The sequence below is a fragment of the Caretta caretta genome, chromosome 8, assembly GCF_965140235.1.
Source record: "Caretta caretta isolate rCarCar2 chromosome 8, rCarCar1.hap1, whole genome shotgun sequence".
NCBI classification, from domain to species: domain Eukaryota; kingdom Metazoa; phylum Chordata; order Testudines; family Cheloniidae; genus Caretta; species Caretta caretta.
In genome coordinates, this window is record NC_134213.1 from 53901168 (window position 1) to 53921103 (window position 19936).

At 47.3% G+C, this 19936-nt stretch overlaps 1 protein-coding gene across 1 annotated transcript; it reads left to right on the forward strand.

Moving 5' to 3' along the window:
- The first annotated feature begins 4255 nt into the window (after positions 1 to 4255).
- IER5 (immediate early response 5) lies at positions 4256 to 5615 on the forward strand. Its single transcript, XM_048862044.2, has one exon. The coding sequence runs from the start codon at positions 4378 to 4380 to the stop codon at positions 4930 to 4932; it is 555 nt and encodes a 184-aa protein (XP_048718001.2). The 5' UTR covers positions 4256 to 4377; the 3' UTR covers positions 4933 to 5615.
- Positions 5616 to 19936: the final 14321 nt, after the last annotated feature.

Genomic DNA, 19936 nt, shown 5'->3' on the forward strand with positions numbered 1-19936 from the left:
CCACAGATGTTGCTATTCCTACCCCCAGCTGACTCCATTTATAGCCTTCATATGTTGGTGAGGGTGGCACTCAAGGGTGGGAAAAAATGCTTAGGAATCCAGGGACAAGTCTGAAAAGCCTCAGAAAACTGCAGTTCCCCTTCTGTCTGTCTCTCACTAGCATGAGAAATCAGAGTCATTTGTAAAACCCCAAGAGTGGGACAAGTAATGCTGATTAAGTGTGATTTGTCACAAATAGCAGGTGAGAGAGTTAGGACAGAATGTGAAAAGAGCAGAGTTCTGTAAAAAAGAAAAGGAGTACTTGTGGCACCTTAGAGTCTCTAAGATGCCACAAGTACACCTTTTCTTTTTGCGGATACAGACTAACACGGCTGCTCCTCTGAAACCTGTCATAATGCAAGATGACAGTCAGCTGACATGTGACACATCCAGTGTTCAGTCGATGGACACTGAAGAATATCCCACATCTTTGATCTCATCTACAATGGCTGATAGCGTCTTCTTTGCCAGCAGTGCAATGAATTCATCACAAATAGTCTTTGGTAGATATGATGTATGGCCTTTTCCATTGACGTGCTGAGCTAAGAAAGGGTTGAACTTAGCGATTATCTCTAGTACACCAAGGTAATTGCCATTGTGTTTCGATCCAACAGTCTCATCTGTGTCACGTAATGGCAGACCACGCTCAGCAAGAAAAGCTATGGTTTCAACTATGCGTCTGAGAATGTTCTTCCAATAAGCACAAGCTTCCAAAAACTGGTTTCCATTTGGGTATCAATTGTGCCACTAACTTTCTTTTGAGCATTGTAGCTGCTAACTGACAATGTATGCTGCTCACTCATTGCATGATTGGTAATGTATGCAGTATTCTTCCAATCACTGAAGCCTTCGGAAAACATTCCCCACTTTTTGGTATCAGAAAACAGAAGCAGTAAAAACCGTACATTTTCTGCTTAGAAGTCGAATAGATGAGCCATTCTCGCTTGCCAATCTGTTTGTTAGGCTTCACATATTCAAACATTGATTTGGTCAGATAACAATTCTGATTGGTGTACTCTTGCTTTGTCAATGAAAAGTTGGCATTTAGAGTCTGGAGTTTCTGTGGGCCCTTCTCAGTCTAATATGCAATGAGATCTTGAGAAGTCATGTCCCACTTGCCTGGATCATTGGAGAAGGATATTTTTGTATTACTGTCATTGGGAAAGTCTTCAGAGGAGTGGGTTGAGACTGCAGCTAGAGAAGTCACAGGAGGCTGTTCCTTTTCATCAGGCGCAGGCTCAGTGGATTCACTTGGGCTGATATTCACCACAACTTCCTCACCACCAGACTTAGTAGGAGGAAAAAACACTAGGAGAGAAGGAGTACCTTTCAGCACTACATCTTGTTTTTCCCATCTTTCTTTGGCCTCCTTCAATTTCTGCCATCCTCCTTTCTTCGACATGGTGTCTATTGTCCAGTGTAGGCTTACTGTGTGCAAAGTTCAATATTGCTTGGGCCCACAAACACTTACTTAGCCCACAAAGACAAAATCACAACCACCATAAACTGAATTCACTGTTGATGGATTAATTTGTACCAAGTAATGTCTAATGAGACAAAAAATTTCCAATGGCCCCGCTACTGTCACTCAGCTGTTCCTTCAATATGGAATGGAGGGCCTACAGTAGGACCTAAAAATCGGAGGGCCTAAGGCTATAGTCTTATTAGCCTCTGAGTTAATCCGTCTCTGTCTGCGGCATGGGCTAGCAATGTGAGTATGTACTCAGAGTGCCGAGCTGTCTGTTACAGCCTGTGCTGCTGCATCTTCACGGCTATTTTTAGCTCCACTAGCTAGATTAAAGCCAGCATAGGGTATGTCTCATCACTGGTGGGTCCTCGATTCGAGGACAATCTCTGCCATGGATTTACAGATGGATGCCTGAGATGACTCAGGAGTCTGATTCTGGAACCACAGATCCACCTGCAATAGGTACAGACATTTCCTGGTGGGTCAGCTGCCTGGTAGGAGAAACTTTTTTCTTTCTCCTCTCTCTGTTTTCAGCTTTGAGAACAAGGCACCTTTTCTTGAAGCAGTCCACTGCCTGATGGAGGCTGTGATGCCAGTGAGTTCGGTTTGTGGCTTGCTCCTCCAGTTTGTGATGTCCACATCAGTTTTCTTGAGATACACTTTAAGCGTAGCTTTGTCGTATTTCCTCTGACCACCACAAGATCTCTGACCATACGTGAGCTGAGAGTAGAGGGTTTGTTTTGGGAGGCGAGAATCTGGCAGTTTTGATGATGAAAGGGTCCGTCTCCAAGCCATTACAGAGAATGGTGGCAGTCATCTGATTGTGAAGAAGCCTTAGGACCTTAATAAATTTTGGAGGGCAACCGTCTGGACAGCACCCTCCAGAGGGCTTCACAATTGATGGAGTTGATGGCCATTGTCAAATCAATGAAGGCCAAGTGCAGGTCCTGATTTTGCTCCTGAGACTTCCTGGATTTGGTGGGCAACGAAGACTATGTTGGTTGTCCTGCAGGATGGTGTGAAACCGCACTACAATTCCAGCAATATTTCCTCAGCAAGGGGAAGCGATCAGTTTAAGAGGATACACAGGGCCGTCCCTACGCATACGCAGCATACGTGGCTGCGTAGGGCACCCGAAAATTTGGGGCACCCATGGGTCTTAGTGTCCACCCTCCTGCCTCTTCCTGTCCCTGTTCTGACCATTCCTGCAGGCTCCCACAGCTAGCTGCTGCAGCTTGGTGAGTCTTCCTCCAGAGGGGATCTAGTAAGGGCTTGTCTACACTGGCAATTTACAGTGCTGCAACTTTCTCACTCAGGAGTGTGGAAAAACACCCCCCTGAGCATAGCAAGTTTCAGCGCCAGTGTAGACAGTGCACCAGCACTGGGAGCCGCGCTTCCAGCGCTGGTAGCTATGCCCTTTGTGGAGGTGGTTTTTTTAGGGCACTGGGAGATCTCTCTCCCCTCACCACGCCATGACCACACAAGGCATGTTAAAGAACCTCTCTTGAAGACACTGCTGAATTTTCTCCCAAGTCACTATATCTTGAAGAGACTTGATGATTAATTTCTTTCGTACTGATTTTGCATGATTACAATGCCTTGACATGATCTGGAAATTCATGATGGATCTAACAAGGTGGTGGTCTGTTCAACAGTTATCGGTTCCATGTGTGGCCCTTGTGAAGTGGACATCCTTTCAATCTCGAGCTCTGACGATAATGTAGTCAAGAAGGTGCCAGTGCCTGGAGTAAGAGTGTCTCCAGGCTGATCTTTTACTTCTCACTTTGTCTAAAGAGGGAGTTCGAGATGACCAGGCCATGTTCTACTCATTTGCTCAGGAGGATGCCGTTGGAATTGGTCTTTCCTACTCCTTCTTTTCCGCGAGTGCCATTCCAGAGATCTGACTCACGCTGAACTCTAGTGTTGAAATTTCCGGGTATGTCTAAGCAAGCTGCAATCACACCTCCAATTGCAGTGTGGACAGACCGATAGATAACCTCCCTTGGAATATGGCAGTTTTCAGCAGCACCAAATTTACACAAATGAGCACAAGGAAATCTGGGACTTCTGTCAGGTGGGGTAAGGGCTGGGGCTTGCCCATGCCATCACGGGGGGTGGGGCTAATTTGGTGAGCATCCAGTTGTGTCTGGAAGGGTGAGAGAGAGCCTCCTTTTCCTTTTTCTCAGCCAAACAGCCTATCTCTTTTCCCCCTTCCCTTTCACCTTGTGTTTTTGACTCTGGAAGGGGGGAAGGGACAGGACTCACTGGAAGATCTGCGAGGCAGAGGTGCAGTATGTTCCATGCCTGAGATGAGTCCTGGGGGCTTGCACGTGCTCAGCCCAAACTGCTCTCCTGATTGCACTGGCCAGCCTGCAGTTTCCCAGTGGCAAACCGCTGGCCCAAGCTCTCCTCGCACGCCCCCAGCAGACAGTGCGGTTGTTGCTGCATGAACATCGAGGGGGTGAACGAGAGGAGACTCGGGACCAGCCGCCTGACAAGGTGTCTGGGACAGGATCCGAGGCTGCGGCACTGCAGGGATGGTGGCAGCCGCTCTGCACAGCCAGCGCGCCCCCTCGCCCGACCCTCGCAGGGTCGGCTGTTGCCGGTCTTGGGCTCCCCACCTGCTCTATCATTGCCCCTTTAAGAGCCCTCTCCGCGGGGCTAGCGTTCGAACCCTTTCCCTCCCTCCCCATTGGCCAGAGCGGGCGCGTGGAGGACAGTGGAGGGGGGCCAGTCGGCTGTTAGCGCAACCGGCGGGGTGCTCTGATTGGCCGGCGGGCGGAGGCGCTATATAAAGCGGTCCTGGGGCTTGGGCTTGCTTCAGACGGCGGCGCGAGCGGGCAGCGCGCGGGCTGGGGGCCGGCGGCGCCATGGAGTTCCGGCTGGAGGCGCATCGCATCGTCAGCATCTCGCTGGGCAAGATCTACAGCGCGCGGGGCCAGCGCGGCGGCCTCAAGCTGCACAAGAACCTGCTGGTGTCGCTGGTGCTGCGCAGCGCCCGCCGGGTCTACCTGGGCGAGCCCGGCGGCGAGTGCCCCCTGCCGCCCCGCCCGGGGCCGCCGCCGCCCCCGGACTGCGAGAGGCTGCGGCGGGGTTGCCGCCCGCTGGACTCGGAGGCGGCGGCGGCGCGGGGCCGGGCGGAGTGCCCGGCCGAGTCCCCTCGCAAGCGGAGCGCAGCTGAGCGGGGCCAGGCGGCGGGCTCCCCGGGGAAGAAGCCGCGGCGTGAGGCGGAGCCGCCCCCGCCGCAGGAGGACATGGAGACCGGCAACGTGGCCAGCCTCATCAGCATCTTCGGCTCCGGCTTCTCGGGGCTGCTGGGCAAGGAGCGCGGCGCGGCGGAGGCGAGCGAGCCGGGGCAGGTCTGCTGCGAGCAGCCGGTGCTGCGGAGCCTCAACCCCTGGAGCACGGCCATCGTGGCCTTCTGAGCCCCGCCGCGGACTGGCTGCTCTGCGCGGCCGCCCCTGCCCCGCGGCACCGACGGGCGGGGGGCCGGGACTGGCTTCCCTCAAAGCAGGCAGGAAGCTCTGAGACACGCTGGGGACTTTTGGGCCTTGCCCCGCCGCCCTGGGAACTGACCGGGGCAGCAGCAGCACTTCACTTCTCCCTTCCCCGCACACGGACATGCCGCGATCTCCTCCCCCGCGCTCTTTCCCACCTAGGGCTTTGCCTGTGCGACTCTTTGCCCTCCCATGTGGCGCCTTTCCTGCCGGAAATCCCCTTTCATGTCTCCCCAGCCCGAACATCCTGCCCGCAGGGTGAAATCTTCCATAGGCTGTTTCCATCCTGAACATTTGGAGGACTCCCCCAGATAATACTTTAAGCTGGGAGAGAGTAAAGTTGATTGGAAGCTTATATTTTGACAAGCTGGAAGTCGGAACTTTTACATGGTGCTTTAAAATGATTAACGCAGTGAACAAAAAGTTTACAGACTGACAAAGTCATTGTTCCTTTTGGAGGAGGCTTGGTCACTCCTGGTCTTTGTTCTATAAAGGCTTGGGGATGTGCTGGGGCTCTTGTACAGTATTCTCTCCTCCACTGATGTGTTTTGTTTTTGTATAACTGTAACTCTACGTGTGTAACACGTATTAAATATTTTGCAGCTGTTTAAGTGTAGTCCTGTTTCTGTAGCCGCTTGGCCGGAGAGGGACGTTGAGGGCTGGGTAGATAGCAATGGAATGGGTGTGGTTATGTGGCTGTGGCCTGTATCCACCCTGCACAGCTAGAGGGGTGGTTTTGGTTCCAACTCCTCTGTGAACTGTGTATAAAGGAACCTTCTGTTACGGGAAGATGATGAAAACCCCTCCAAGAGTTGACTGAGTCATTTGAATTACCTCTTGCTGTAGTCTATTCCCTGTTCAGCGCTGTACTTGGGCAAACTGCCCACTGACTTTAGTGAGGTTTGAGGAGGAAGTGCTGAATGGATCTCTAGTTCTTCTTATATATAATATATGCTTATTGGTCCAGAGACTTTTAGTAATGTACTCGTGAATGGGATAGGGCTGGAGCAGTTTGAGCTCTTATTCAGAAAATAGTCAATGTGCAAAATTGTTACCTTAGCACCTCCTACCTCACTGCATTGAGAACAGTTGCTCTATGCCAAAACAGCGCTTAGACTACTCCTCCCAAACTTGAATTTTCTCACATAACGTTCTATATAGCTGTCAAATTTTGCTGTCAGTTCTTAGTGTTCGGTAGGGATATCTGACTTAACCTACTCAAGTAATCGTTTCCTCCTCTTTCTCTCTCCTCCGCCCCCGCCCCTGGTTCCTATTCCTCAGAACATGCTCACCCACTTCTGTGGTAGACACCAATTGTGAGTGCTTACAGTACTTCTGTAGAACAGCCCTTCTATATAGTTCTGAGTACTGCTTCAGTACTACTTAAAATAGCTATACGTTTTAAGGGCTTTTGTTATTTCCAAAGTATGTTCAGGTTACAATTAAAGGTGACTTGCAGAGGGAGAAAATGGGTGTGTAACCTTATTTCATAATGCATAGAGAATTTTTCAAAGGAAAGTGCTGTTTTGCTGGAAGACTTGTTGGTCTTAGTAATGGGAGTCTTTTCAGCCTGTAATTGATAAATGAAGATTTAATACTTAAAAATACCATGCAAATGTGGGTGGAAATGAGTTTATGCCTTCCTGTTTTGCTGCTGGTTTATATCAAAACAGCCTGAAACATCTTTTTATCCCCCCTCTTTTAAAAATACAAAGTAAGTTCTTGTCTGTCTGGGAAGACTGGACAACTAGTGAATTGATATCACGAGTGAAAGTTGAGCAATTAAGAGAAGGGATTTTTGTGGCCGTCTAGATAATTACTTTTTGTGTGGATGTAGTTAAATAGACATTCCTTAATGTTTTGGATAAGTGATGTATCTGATAAAGACTCACTGTTTTGAGACTTAAAAAAAAAAAAAAATGCCCTGAAGCCCCCAAGTCCTCTAGCAAAACCATGTAAGGACCAGACTTGGCACTTCTAGGGTATTGGACAACCAGGAGAGGGAAAAATCTTGCCTTTGGGGAGAAAAAACCATTGGGGCCCATCTTGCTCTGTTTTCAAAACAAAACACCGACTTTGCATGTTACCTTTAACAATGACAGATTTTCTCCAACTGTTTTCTGGGTCAAGTACTTTTTAACTTTAATCTCAATATAGTTTCACTGTTGTGATGTATGGCTTGAACGACACAGGCTGATATATTAAGAATTGAGTTTGTATCTAACAAACTTTTTTGGGGGGAGGGGGAAACCTTTCACAACGTCTTACATCCAAAAAAAAGTCCAAGGCCCTCCCTTCCTCCCCCACACCTTTCCCTTTTCAGTTCACCTTCAAAGTCTTCAGTCCTCTATTGAAAAGGGCTACCAACTAGCAGAGGTGAAAAAAGAACTGAGCTTGGTGGGGAGAAGAGAGCTGGATTCAGGGAGACTTTAATCCTTTAATTTATGACACTTTTTTGGGGATGTGCCCATGAGAACCCTCTCTTGCTGCTCCCTTCCCATGGTTTCACTGAGGAAAGTTTTGGGCTGAGAGGGGGCCCTGTTCTTGAGCAGAAGGGTGGATCATAAGATGATCATTGTCTCTCCAGTCAGGATTCTATTCAAATCTTGAATGAGTAGATTTCAGTCTGCCTACTTCCTGATTCTGCTCTTTGGAAAGCTGTTCCCAAACAGCTTGGAGCATCTCTAAAATATTGTCCTGTGTAGGCACGGAGCTGTTCCTGCTTAACTCTCTCCAGATACTCCTACTCTGGAATAAGCATCCACACATGGAGTTAAACAGGAAAAACATCACATCACCCAAGGGGTGGGGGGTTTCTGTATTTAAAAGCCAGTAAAGGAAGGAAGGTCTGATGTTACAGCTGGGCAGAAGGCACTGAATGCCTGTCTACATTGTAGAGAAGCCATAACATCCTTTCAACCGAGTGTTTGGCATTGGTTGTATAGCTAATGTCCAAAGAGGAGTTGTGTAATTGGTGTCCAACAAAATAGCTTGGTGGTTGGCAGCATCTGAAATACCAGCACTAAAGGCCATTCTGGTATATATCACAAATCTGCTTCTGACTGCAGTGAGCCATCCAGTTCACATCTGAATGTGTGATTTCTCCTTTATCAAGTGACGAGTGGTCTCCTTATGGAAAAAGGGCACAATCCAACTTCACAAGCTGCTCCCAGAACTATCTCCTGGGTTATACCATGCAACTAACTGACTTCAGTGGGGTTTCATAGATGTGACCGAGCATTTGGCTAATCCAAGCATAATTAAATGCATCCACATGTGGGGCAAGGGGCAGCAGCTAACCAGCATCCCCACCAACCAGGATGTGAGTAGGAAGAATAGTTGAACTTATTGGTATAAGACAGTGTATTTACAAGTGAAGTTTGTTTCACCAGTGCCTGGAAACAAATGTACCAGGAAGCCTGAGTGCAGCAGAGATTGTTTTTCTTGGTGAGGTTATTTAATGGCTGTGCTTGTTAGACAAAACCATAAGAGTGGGACATCCTAGTGAAAGAGAGGCTGTTCTTTAGTTATGGCTCTGGAGGGGTCAGATAAACTATAGTTGCTCGTTGTGCTGTTGGTGCACTCTGACACATAGCACTGCCTCAAGCGTGAAGCCATGTATTTTCAGTGAATGTTTCAGTTCAAGGATATTTTAAAGACTAGCTTTATATAGCTTCTGGAGAAGTGTAACTCTTTCTCTCTTCGCCGCCCCCCCCCCCCCCCCCCCAGAGAACTTAAGCTTCCTGTTACTGCTGGACTTGTGATCTATGCAGCAATGTACAAACTTCTCTAGCAAATCCATTGCACCTTCCTAAAGCATCAGCTCACTCCTAGACCATCACTATTCTTATTGTTTGTACCAGTTTCCATAGAAAACAGCAGGCCCACGTCGAAGAGATATTAAAGACTCAATGAAGCCTCATGGCAAATATAATATATGCTTATTGGTCCAGAGACTTTTAGTAATGTCTAAAAGTTCTAGAAACCCCTCTACATCAGATTTTCCAATACCTTTTATTTTCTTGTTACTGTGGATGCTGGCATATAAAAAGGAACTGTGGCCTAGGCCTTTCAAGTTATTTAGGTGCCAAACTCCCATTGAAATCTGAGGCTCTGGGCCTATGTTCCTTAATTCATCTGTTCTGATTCTTCTTCTTGACACTTACTTCTGTTGATGGCAATGAATTTAGTTTGCACTAGAGGTGAAGGTGATGGCACAAACAGAATTGAGGCTGGAGAAGAAACATGACTTCTGTGCAAATGCCTATTGAGGAAAGAAGTACATAGGTAAACCAGATACAAATAAAATCTTCATCACTTGAAAGATAGCAAGAGTCTTATGGAAAGTACTTAACAAGGAAAGTACTTAACTAGAATGGTATGACAAAATAGTAATATGGCAGAATCCTTGCCTTCCTATAATAGCAATGAACGTTGAACTATTAAGAAGAATGAAGACTAGCTAAAGCAGGGCAGGGCATCAGGAGATCTGTGTTCTGTTCCCATCTCTGCATGGACTTGTATGTGACCTTTTCAGCACCCTGTCTCAGTTTCCCTAGCTGTAGTACTGACCTGGCAGAGCTGCTATGAGGTTTAATCAGTGTTTTTTAAAGGCTTTGAGGGCCTGAGTGGAAGGTGCTTTTCAAATCCTTTCACTTAGGGTGAGAAGAGGGTGGTAATAACTTGAGAAAGAACTGTGCTGGAATGGGGTGTGAAGTCATCCTCCTATGGAGGATATGAATCCTGAGAGAAGGGGGAATGCATTTGCTTTCACCTTTCCTATACAGTAATTGTTAATGAATTATCCACCCTGGTGTATGAGCTATTGCTCTAAATACGGATGCCTTTTGGAGAGAGGAAATCATTTAAAAATGCATTTAATAGTAAGGGAGCATTAATACTGTGAATCATCTCATCCTTTAAAGATAAAGATGTATCTCAGTGGATGCCAGACAGTGTTCCCATCCAAGACAGTGGACAAAACAGGCGTGGGTGGAGGGGAGGTGAAAAGGGACACTGGATTTGGCTTTTAATGTGTGTTCTCCCATTTGGCACACTCCAGGGGTTCCTTGGAAGAACGTGCCCCAAGATGACCCTGCTTACACATCCTTTTTGCTGCTCCAGAGAGCCTAGACTCATTGCTGCAGCATCTCCGTGGGACATGTCTCAGCACTCTGGAATCTAGAGAGCTGCTCGGAGGGAGGGAGAGAAACCTCCAGGGGCTGCATTCTTGATGCAGCCACTCCCTTGCCTAGAGAGCAGCAGCTGGTTGCTGCCCACTTCAGGGAGAGCTGGAGAGGCAGTAACACTTGGGCATTGAGAGGAAAACACTAGAGAGGTTTAAATAGCAGGCTGGTGCCTTAATGGAGAAGGGGGGAAAAAGCATGTGCGGAGGGGCTTGAAAAAGTTCCCTGCATTTTGGGGGGGGGAGGGAGAGGGGAAGAGGAGCGGCTGGTGCTTTATAAAAACCTTCCATACGACCCCTGTATAGATTCTAAGGGTTGACTGTAGGGGAAGGACCTGATCTCTCCCAGCTCTGTCAGGCTTGCCTGACTGTATGGTACTGTGTATCCCTCTGATGCTATAGAGATGTTAGTTAACCTGGGTAGAGGGGAGAATTTCCTCTCTCAAATATTTACACCCTCCTCTTAAGCCCTGTGTTATGTTAGGGTATGTTGTTTGCCTGAAACCACCCTGGCAATAGAGCTGGCTAATACTTTCCCTGCTGGCTCCTGGAGCTCTCTAGGGCAGAGAGGAGAGAGCTCTTCTCCTCCCCAGCCTTGGCCTCAGGCTCTTGCTGATGCTCTGAGGGGGACACACAAGCTCATTGGGAAAGAACCTGATGGTACAGGGAGGGTTGCTAATGGAAAGAGGGGAAAGTAGGCAGGGAGGGGTAGGGTTCGGTTTGCTGACAGGGCTTTCAGAAGACTAGGGTGAGATTCTCTTTTCTCTGAAGGACATGCACAGACTCTGCAGTCATGGAAAGGCTACTGCCAGTTGGGGTACAGGAAGCTCAGCAGTGGGGCCATGAGCATTGGGTGGAAAGAGCCCTGTTTTGGAAGCAGAAGTGGCAGCTGACCTGGGAGTTCCTCACTTTTGACATGACCGTAAGCAGGTGAGACGGCAGACTCTACCTTGGAAGTGTCATCAGCCATTTAGGGGACCCTGCTGTTCAAGGGGGTGAGGGGCCTAGTCCTGGGAGTACTAGTGCTAGACTGAACTGGGCCAGTAAACCCTAGAAGTTGGGGTCAGATCCAGACCAGCAAGAAGATGTGACCACCATCACTGCGGAGCTAGAAGTAGATAAACTGGCTTTGGGTGAGCAGAGAGAGAATGAAATGACACACTTCTCTGGTTAGCAAATCCAAAAAACTCCATTTGAGTTCTGGGTCTCTTACTTCACGTTTCTGCTGACCCTCTCTCTTCTCCTATCCAAAGTCTGCGGTGGTGGTAGTGTGTGGGTTTTTTTGTTTTTGTTTTGTTTTTTTTTTTGGTGTGGGGTGTGATTTTGTTACTTCTCGGAGAGGGACAACTGTAGACAAGTCTTGGAGCTGTAGTCTGAAACTGCTAATGTATTTCCCAAATAGTAATGCAAACTTCAGGGAGAACGAGGAGGACGAAAAAGTGCATTCCTTGCCCAAGAAGTCATGGAAGAAAGGACAGTGAATAGATAGCTCGGGGGGGCGGGGGGGAAGGGGAGTTTTCCAGGCCTCCCACTTAGAATGAATTCACGGCTTCCAAGATATTTAGTCTCAACATATGTGGGGTGAGTTCAGGGCAGACACACTTGGCCTTAATTTGGAATTTCCTGGCTATTGTCAATCTGGGTCACAACATGGATCACTTCACTTCCAAACTATTTTTTGATTTGGACCAGACGGAGGGAGCTGTTTTGACTTGTGTTTAGGCAGGTGTTTTTAAAAAAAAAAAAACATGTAACACCCTTGGGGAAACCAGAACAGCGCCTCCCTTTTCTTTTTGCAAGGTGCCAAGTTCCAGTCTGGAGTGAATATTTTCTACAGCTGTGGTAGAAACTGCAGAAAATAAAGGTTTTGGAATGGAAAACTGGATGGGTCCCTCCCTGTATAATGGAAATACACAGGGTACCTGCTCTTGTAAAGTTACTGCTCCTGGTCTTCTGCCCTGCTTTGTCTCCATCTTTACAGCTACAGGTGTGTAGAATAGGTGGCAGGATGGTGCGGGTCTTTCAACAGTGTGAGGGTGGAGCAGAATGAGTGCATCCATGCTGCCCAATGCATAGCTAGAACATCTTCTATTTCTACCTCTATCCAAGGCTTGATCAAGAGGTGGGTATTCTAGACTCATGCCTAGGGCTCCAGCCCCTGGAGTTATGATAAAGGCAGACTCTCAGCTTTCATTTAAAAACAAAAATCCAGCTGCCATGATGGAGAAAAGCCTGAAAACATGACTTGCGTAGCTTCAGATGCCCGAGTCTGCAGGCAGCCTGGAACAGTAGCTGGGATGGGGAAATTTGCCCATATATCTCAATGGGGTGTTATCTCTAAGGCCTGCTAATGGGGCATGGGGGCTGCCAATGCCACTGCAGCAGGAGCTATATGGACAGCTGGAGAAGCAAGCAGTGGGCCAACCCAAGTTGCTGGAGTGAGTTCTGGGGGGCCCCCTGGGTGTGCACACTTGCCTCTTTGCAGAGTAGGGTGGGGTGGGGGGAAAGATACCTGCTCCTGTCTAGGGGAGGGGAATGGGTGTGGTGTGGGGAGCTACAGAGGAACCCCAAGTCATGATGAGTCTAGGGCACCAGATTTCCTTGACTCAGCCTTGTCTCTACGTTGACAGATCTTTATTTTTGAGACAATTAACCGTCTACCTAAACCATTTAACCCTCTCCTTTATGCTGCAGAAATAGCCCTGAGATGTGCTACATCTCTCCAGGAGCCTTGGCAGTTAGTGCCAGCAGCAAAGGCTGCCTCCCAGCACAGCCAGCTGGGACGCTAGTGTCATTTGCCTCTGTGCTGTTTATCAGGGTGCCCTGTAACACTGGAGAGAATAATAGAATTGTCTCCCTACTGAATGAAGCTGATTAGAGTCTCCCCATGGGGAAGGTTATAGCTGTGTCATAAGGACTGTAAGTTTCCTCCCCTTCCTATGGACTCAGTAGCATGTTGAGGCTGTGCAGGCTTTGGGCTTTTGCCAGCAGTATTAACAGTCTAAGAGAAACAGGCATGGCCGTCTGTTGTTCACATTCAGGGTTCTGGTTAGGAACCTGTGTGGTTTCCTGGGGAAAAGACTTCCTCCACCTCCTCCTTCCCTCAGCCGACTGTGTCTGACCTGTGCTGTCCTCTCTGAGGTTGTAGGGGATTAATCCAAGCCTCAGGACAGGTTCAGGCGTGTCCAATACACAAGAGAGCTTTGTACGCAGCAATAGGGAGGAGGACAATGAAGCATTCTATTCCGCTCAGCAAGGCAGCTGAGCAAAGCAGAAGGAAGAAATGCTTCTATAAATAGCTAAAGATGGACCTGAGTCCCAGATTCATTTCCCCACTGCTCCAAGTAGTTCTTAATCCACACTGAGATCTGGATCTGAATGTTGGAAATGACTCCTCTCTCTACAAGCTGAGCCCAAACCCTAGAGCTGAACATCTGTGGACAGCTGGGTGTCCAGGATCCAGGGGACCCAAGGCTCTGACATGTGCAGATTGGGCCCATCTCTAATAGCTCTACCCAGTATTTTCTAGGGTCTCTATCACCATAATTCATAGACTTTAAGGCCAGAAGAGACTGTTTTGTTAGTCTAGTCTGTCCTCCTGCATAACACAGGTCAGAACTTCCCCAGTAATCTCTTCCTCAAGTCCATAACTGCTGTCTTAATGTAATACCAGAGTGGTGGGGAGTGCAGTCAGTAAGATTGTAATGGATTCTGGTCTTTTCCTCTTGTAAGTTCAGCAGTTCTTCCTGGTCCTCTGTTTTTTTGTTTTTTGTTTTGTTTTGGTGAGGCTTACATTAAAGTCACATCAACAAAATGACTGAGTTAATCTCAAAGAGTGAGACAACAGTTGTGTAGGAAGAGGGAGGGCAGAGATGCAGATAAGGTGAATAGTGAGCAAGGGGAAGCACAAGGCCCTGAACAGAGAGCTGGGAAGAGAATAGAAAAGAAAGAGATGTAGAGGCAGATGAAATAGGAGAGGAAGTGTAGCCAATCAGAGTAAGATGGGGAGAACAGGGCAGAGTATCACTCACAAATCTGGAGAGCAGCCTGAAAGGATTAACAATCAGAGGCACATAAGGACAGGAAAGAGTAGGCCCAGAGAAAGTGGGAAGACTGAGCCAATAGCCCCCCTGCGCTTGAACAGAGTTTGGAATGTGCAGTTTGTTTCCCTGCAGCCAGGGACAGTTCCCTCTTCAACTTCCCAGAAATAAGAAGCAAAGGCTCAGAGGACACCTCCTCTCCTGACCACCTCCTGGGTTTGAGGGCTTGCTGCAGTTTCCCGCTCCTTCCCTACCACACAAATAAAAAGCTCCAGACAACAGAGCAAGGCAGGCCAGGGAGAATGCAGACTTCCACACCCCCCTCTCGTAAACTTGCTTCACATTCAGCAGCCACTAAAGACAGGGTAGAAAGTGACTGACTTTCTTAGAGGGGAAAACCCAATCAATCTTCAGTCACCAAATTTGGGAACAAATTTTCCTATGCCCTTTAAACCTGTTATCTCCCTGCCAACCCCCCACCCTCCCTGTATCTGCCCTTTCTCTAAATGTATGTCTCATCCAGTTCTCTGCCACTGGGCTCCTGCTGATCGCGAGTTACTGTGCTTTCCGACTGTGTTAAGCTTGCTAGTTTCAGGGTGGTGGTGGTCTGCAGACGACGATAGTTCAAAGCCCAGTTTAGGTCTTGTCCTCATCCTGAGTGGACACGGAGCTGTATCACCAAACCAGATGTAGCACAAGTGTGAGTGGTGGTGGTTCTTTCAGGAAATTCCCACCACTGGTTTAGATGGCTGTCCTGGGGATCTAGTAGGAACACTGGGTGCCATTTTTGAAAGTGCCAAAGTGGCTTAGGAGCTGAAGTCCCATTGACTTTCAGGAAACCCGGCCTTTGAAGTGACTAAGTCATGTCTGAAAATGGGAATTAGGCTCCCAAGTGACTTGGTCGCTTTTGCCAATGTTTCTTAGTATCTGACAGTTTTCTCTCTCAAATGCTCCCTAGCCAGTTGGGGAGTTTTCCTTTAAACTGCCAGGAGTTTGGGGACATATTCCCAGCGCACAATTTCTTCTATCCCTCCCATGGTCTGAGCAAATGCAAAGCCGTCTGTCTATGACTGGAACAGTAGGGGTTTCTGCTGTTTGTTGACAAAGGCTGAATGGGGACCCAGCCCTGGAGATGATATGGGTGAGGATGTGGGTGCAGTGGCAGAGATGTTTGGTAACCCAGTACTTGACTAGCAAGTCACTCACAACTGTAAAAGGAAGAAAACCCCAACTTGTGCAGAGCTCAGGCCTCATTTGCTCTTAAGCCCAGATCCCACTGAAAAAAGTTAGGAGCCTAAATGCCATTGTGGTATTAGTAACTAGAATGTAGTTCTCTTCTTCTGACTTGGTTCAAATCACCACTGTGATTCTCTGATCTCTGCTAAAGTCTTATTTTTGCTGCATGGAAAATGTCTCCTTGTATAACAGCCCTAATCCCCCAGCCTAGCTGATATTGATTTACAAATCCTCTACTGCTGTTTGGTGGGTATTTGGTTTGGTGGTGCATAGACAGTGTAGCCTTTCCCCAGGTTAACTTACTTTTCCATGATCCTTTTACTTTTACCCTTAGGGTAGATCTACACTGGAAACTTCAAAGCGCTGCCATGGGAACAGCACACAGCAGCTCTTTGAAGTGCGAGTGTGGTCACGGGTGAGCACTGGGAGAGAGCTCCCCCAGCGCCCCTGGTAACCCACCTCCACGAGGGGATCAGCTCCGAGTGCTGGGAGCACGGCTGCCAGCGCTTGGAGCCTGTCTACGCTAGTGCTTCAAAGCGCTCAGACTTGCTGCGCTCAGGGAGGTGATTTTTCACCCCCCTAAGCCAGCAAGTTAGAGCGCTATACAATGTAAGTGTAAACATACCCTTAGATACCTTGCTGCTTTGGTATGTTTCAGTATATATGGCACTTTGTTCAGAGTGAGGGAAGGGTCCCCTTCAAGTTTTTGGAGTTTGGGAACCCTGGGATCCCAGTTCAGATGTTCTGGGAAACTGTCAGGAGTCGGGGATGTATCTCCTTGCCATAGCGCACTAGTAAGAAGTTTTTCTCTGGTCTTAGTTTGTTTATGGTGCAGCTTACTTCTGAGTATACAACTGTGGTATACAGTTGTATACTCAGCTAGTATTCATATAACCAGCACTGATCTGAGACATGTTGTATGGTTATTGATCTCAAAGGTTAAAGAGTTAAGGGTGTTTATAAACTAACTTTCTCTGTCCAACATTAAACAGCGATAGATGGTGTGATAAATGAAGGGGATGGGGCTCCCTTTTATGGACACCCAGCCAGCTGGTTAGCTATAAAATCCCTGTTTGTAGCTGTTCTCTACTTGCTTTATCTGTAAAGAGTTAAAAAAAGTCCATTGGTAAAAGGAAGGGAGTGGGCACCTGACCAAAAAAACCAATGGAAAGGCTAGAACCTTTTAAAATGGCGGGGGGGTGGACTTTCCTCTTTATCTGTCTGTGGTGTTCTCCCAGAGAGCAAAGACAGGGCTGGAACTATGCTGTAAAAAGCTTTGGGTCACGTATGGAAATCATCAGATCATACCTAAAAACTACTAATTTAAATCCCCAGAGATGTAAGTAGATCAGGAAATGTCTAGGAAGATGCGATTAGGTTTCTCTCTCATTTCTTTATGGCTTGTGGACTCCTCTGTGCTAATCCCAGGTGCTTTTGTTTCACTTGTAACCTTTAAGCGGGACCTCAAGAAGCTACCTGGATACTTAATCCCTGTAATTGGGTGTTTTTTAAACCTAGCAGAAAACCTAAATTCCAGATGTATTTTTTCTTTTTGTTTTTTATAAAATTGACTGTTTTTTTAAGAACAGAATCGGATTTTTGTGTCCCTAAGAAGTGTGTACATGTTGTTTAATTAGCTGGTAGCAACAGCTGATTTCCTTTGTTTTCTTTCTCTGCTATTTCCTGGAGGAGGGGTGAAAGGGCTTGAGGGTATCCCACAGGAAGGAATTCCCAAGTGTGCCTTCCTGGTTCTAACAGGGGTTTTTGCACTTGGGGGGTGGCAGCATCTATCCATCCAAGGTCAGAGAAAAGCTGTAACCTCGGGAGTTTAATACAAGCCTGGAGTAGCCAGTATTAATTTTTAGAATCCTTGCGGGCCCCCACCTTCTGCACTCAAAGTGCCAGAGTGGGGAATCCGTCTTGACAGATGGGTTGGGGGTTATTTTTGAACAAGCCCTTGCTTTACTCCATTACTTGGTAAACACAAGTATGAATTCAAATTGAAAGATTATTGATTAAACACAAGAAATAACAAGATATAAAAAGAAGCGTTTCTATTGAAACTGTGATTGAATGATTGTTTTGCACAGTCAGAGCTTAGTTTGACTCCAAAAGGAGACTTTGATATCAGGTCTCTTATTTTCAGAACAACCTTTTTTGATGAAAAGGAAAAAGTTAATTTTACTCTCAGTCCTGCTGTGTGGAGAGCTTTCACTTATCCTATTCTTAACAGACAGACACAAGGTGGAAGAGAGATAAGATAGATGAAATGTGGCTTTTGTTGATGTTTTTGGCATACTGTACCGCTGGTTAGTTATGAGAGGATGCTTTGGCTTGGAAGTCAACCACAGGACTTGCTGCTTGGACCCTGGTTAGTTACGATCTGGTCAGGGCTGTCATCTGGTTGGATCCATTCTCCTTAGACAGGGCAGGTTTGGATGAATGCAGAATAAACGACATCAGGATTTGATGGAAAGCGAAGAGAGTGAGAGGATAAGAGGAAAGAAACAGTGGGTCAGGAAATAACACAGCAAGGGAAGGGAATAAAATCTTACCTGCCTTTGTGGTGCTGGTAATTAGTCGTCCCCACTGGTGGGCTGAAGACTGGATGTCACGATAATGTGATGACTTTCAGCACTCGTAGGTGAAAACAAAGTTCCTCTTAGGAAGAAAGTCCTTTAGATGAGTTGCAGAGCTGGGGGGAAGATTTTTTTTTCTTAAAGTCTTTTTTTTTTCTTTTTTCAAAAGCCCCCAAAAGGAGTAAAAGTGGGTGGGATATTTTATCTTCATTATATTGTCCATCAATTAAACCCATTTTTGTAAGGCCAAACTTAGCATAGTTAACTTGCTTCCCACATTTTCTTGTTTACCAACTATAATTTCACCACAGTCCTTGATTTATATCACTAGGCCACTTTGTTCAGACTAATACGATTTCTCTGTCTGATTGGTTTTTGCACCTATTACAAACTTCATCATTATAAACAGCTGGACTTGTTTTTCAAGATTATTGTAACATATGAACTTTCACTTCCTTTTAAAATTGATCTTAGGATAATTGTGTAGCTCCAATAATCACAGCACACATTAGTGTAGACAGGGATCCTGGGCCTCAGTGGTACTGATGTGCTTAACTCCCATTGATTTCAATGGGAATTAGGTGCCTAAATACCTTTGAGGCTCTGGACCCAGGTGCACAGATCCTAGTTCTTGATGCATACTTTGTTTGCTGAGGGCGGTAGTTGTTATGGTTGTCAGGAGCACTTATTTTTGGTCTTTGGACTTAAAGCTGTGCTAGTTAGAGGCACAAAGTCTAGTAGCTGGAGCAAGGGACTGACCAGAAGTCAGTAGTTGTAAGTTTCACCCCAACTCACTGTGACCTTGGGATCGTCACTTTGTTTTCTTCTGTCCCCATTTATCTACCAAATGACAATAACAATGATTCCCCTTTGCAAAGCACTGTGCGATGTTCTGCTGGAAGGTGCTATGTAAGAGCAAAATGTGGTGATTTTACATTGAGATTGCAGTAGTGCCCAGAGGCCAGCCAGAGCAGGGCCCCATTGTACTAGATGATCGTCTCTCCCTATCCCAAAGATTTTTATAATCTAAAAGACAAGACATTATAGGTGGATGCAACAAACAAGCAGGCTGGATTGGGAGCGGGAAAAGGGTACAAGGGAGACAATATTACAAAGGACTAATAGGGTGCTAGCAACTGTCACAATTAGGAGCAACTGTCACAATTCACCCCTGCCTGGCTATTAGCCAATTGCAGTTTCTGGAATGCATTGTATGGAAGAGATGAGTTTGGAAGAAGGATTTGAATGAGGATAAGGGGGTGGCTACGTGGAGTTTGGGTGCTCTTCTCTCTTGCTGGAACAGCATGGGATAAAGTGTGAAAGTGCTAGGGGCAGACGGGGGTGATCTGCCATGGGGAGGGAGGTGTTACTGGGCCAAGATGATCCCTGCTGTACCTCCATTACAGTGGAAGGGAATTTGGCCCATTATCCCTAGTCTACGGATGGAGACGCAGATGGGGCTGGGTTAGGTGACTTGGCCAAGGCCACAGCGGGAAGTAGTGTCAGTAAGGAGTAGAGCTTGTGAGTTTCAGACTCTCGTGTCTGGGCACAGACCACACCTCTAAGTCTCTTGCTGCTCTCGTTGGGTTAGTGCCATGACTATGCTGGCCCTGGGAGTGTGTGGGGTCGCTGCTGGAGGGGGCAGGCCGACAGAGATTTGCTAGCTTGTGTGCACATTTTGTATTGCTAGCGGCACCCTGGACAGGACTCTCCTTGCCTTGTTCCCACGCCAGGCAGAAAGGGAGGATTAGGTGGAGCCGGTGGAAATATTATCACGGTGTTAACTCCCTTCCACTTTTGAGAGCTCAGGGCCAAGGCTGAACAGCGGATTTCCTGCATATGCCCATGCAGCGCCGTGCCCTTCCCTAGCCTGGGCTCTCCATGCAGCCGCC

What these genes read in the sequence shown, in the direction of transcription:
- IER5 (XM_048862044.2), top strand. Translation starts at nt 4,378, where the DNA reads ATGGAGTTCCGGCTGGAGGCGCATCGCATCGTCAGCATCTCGCTGGGC.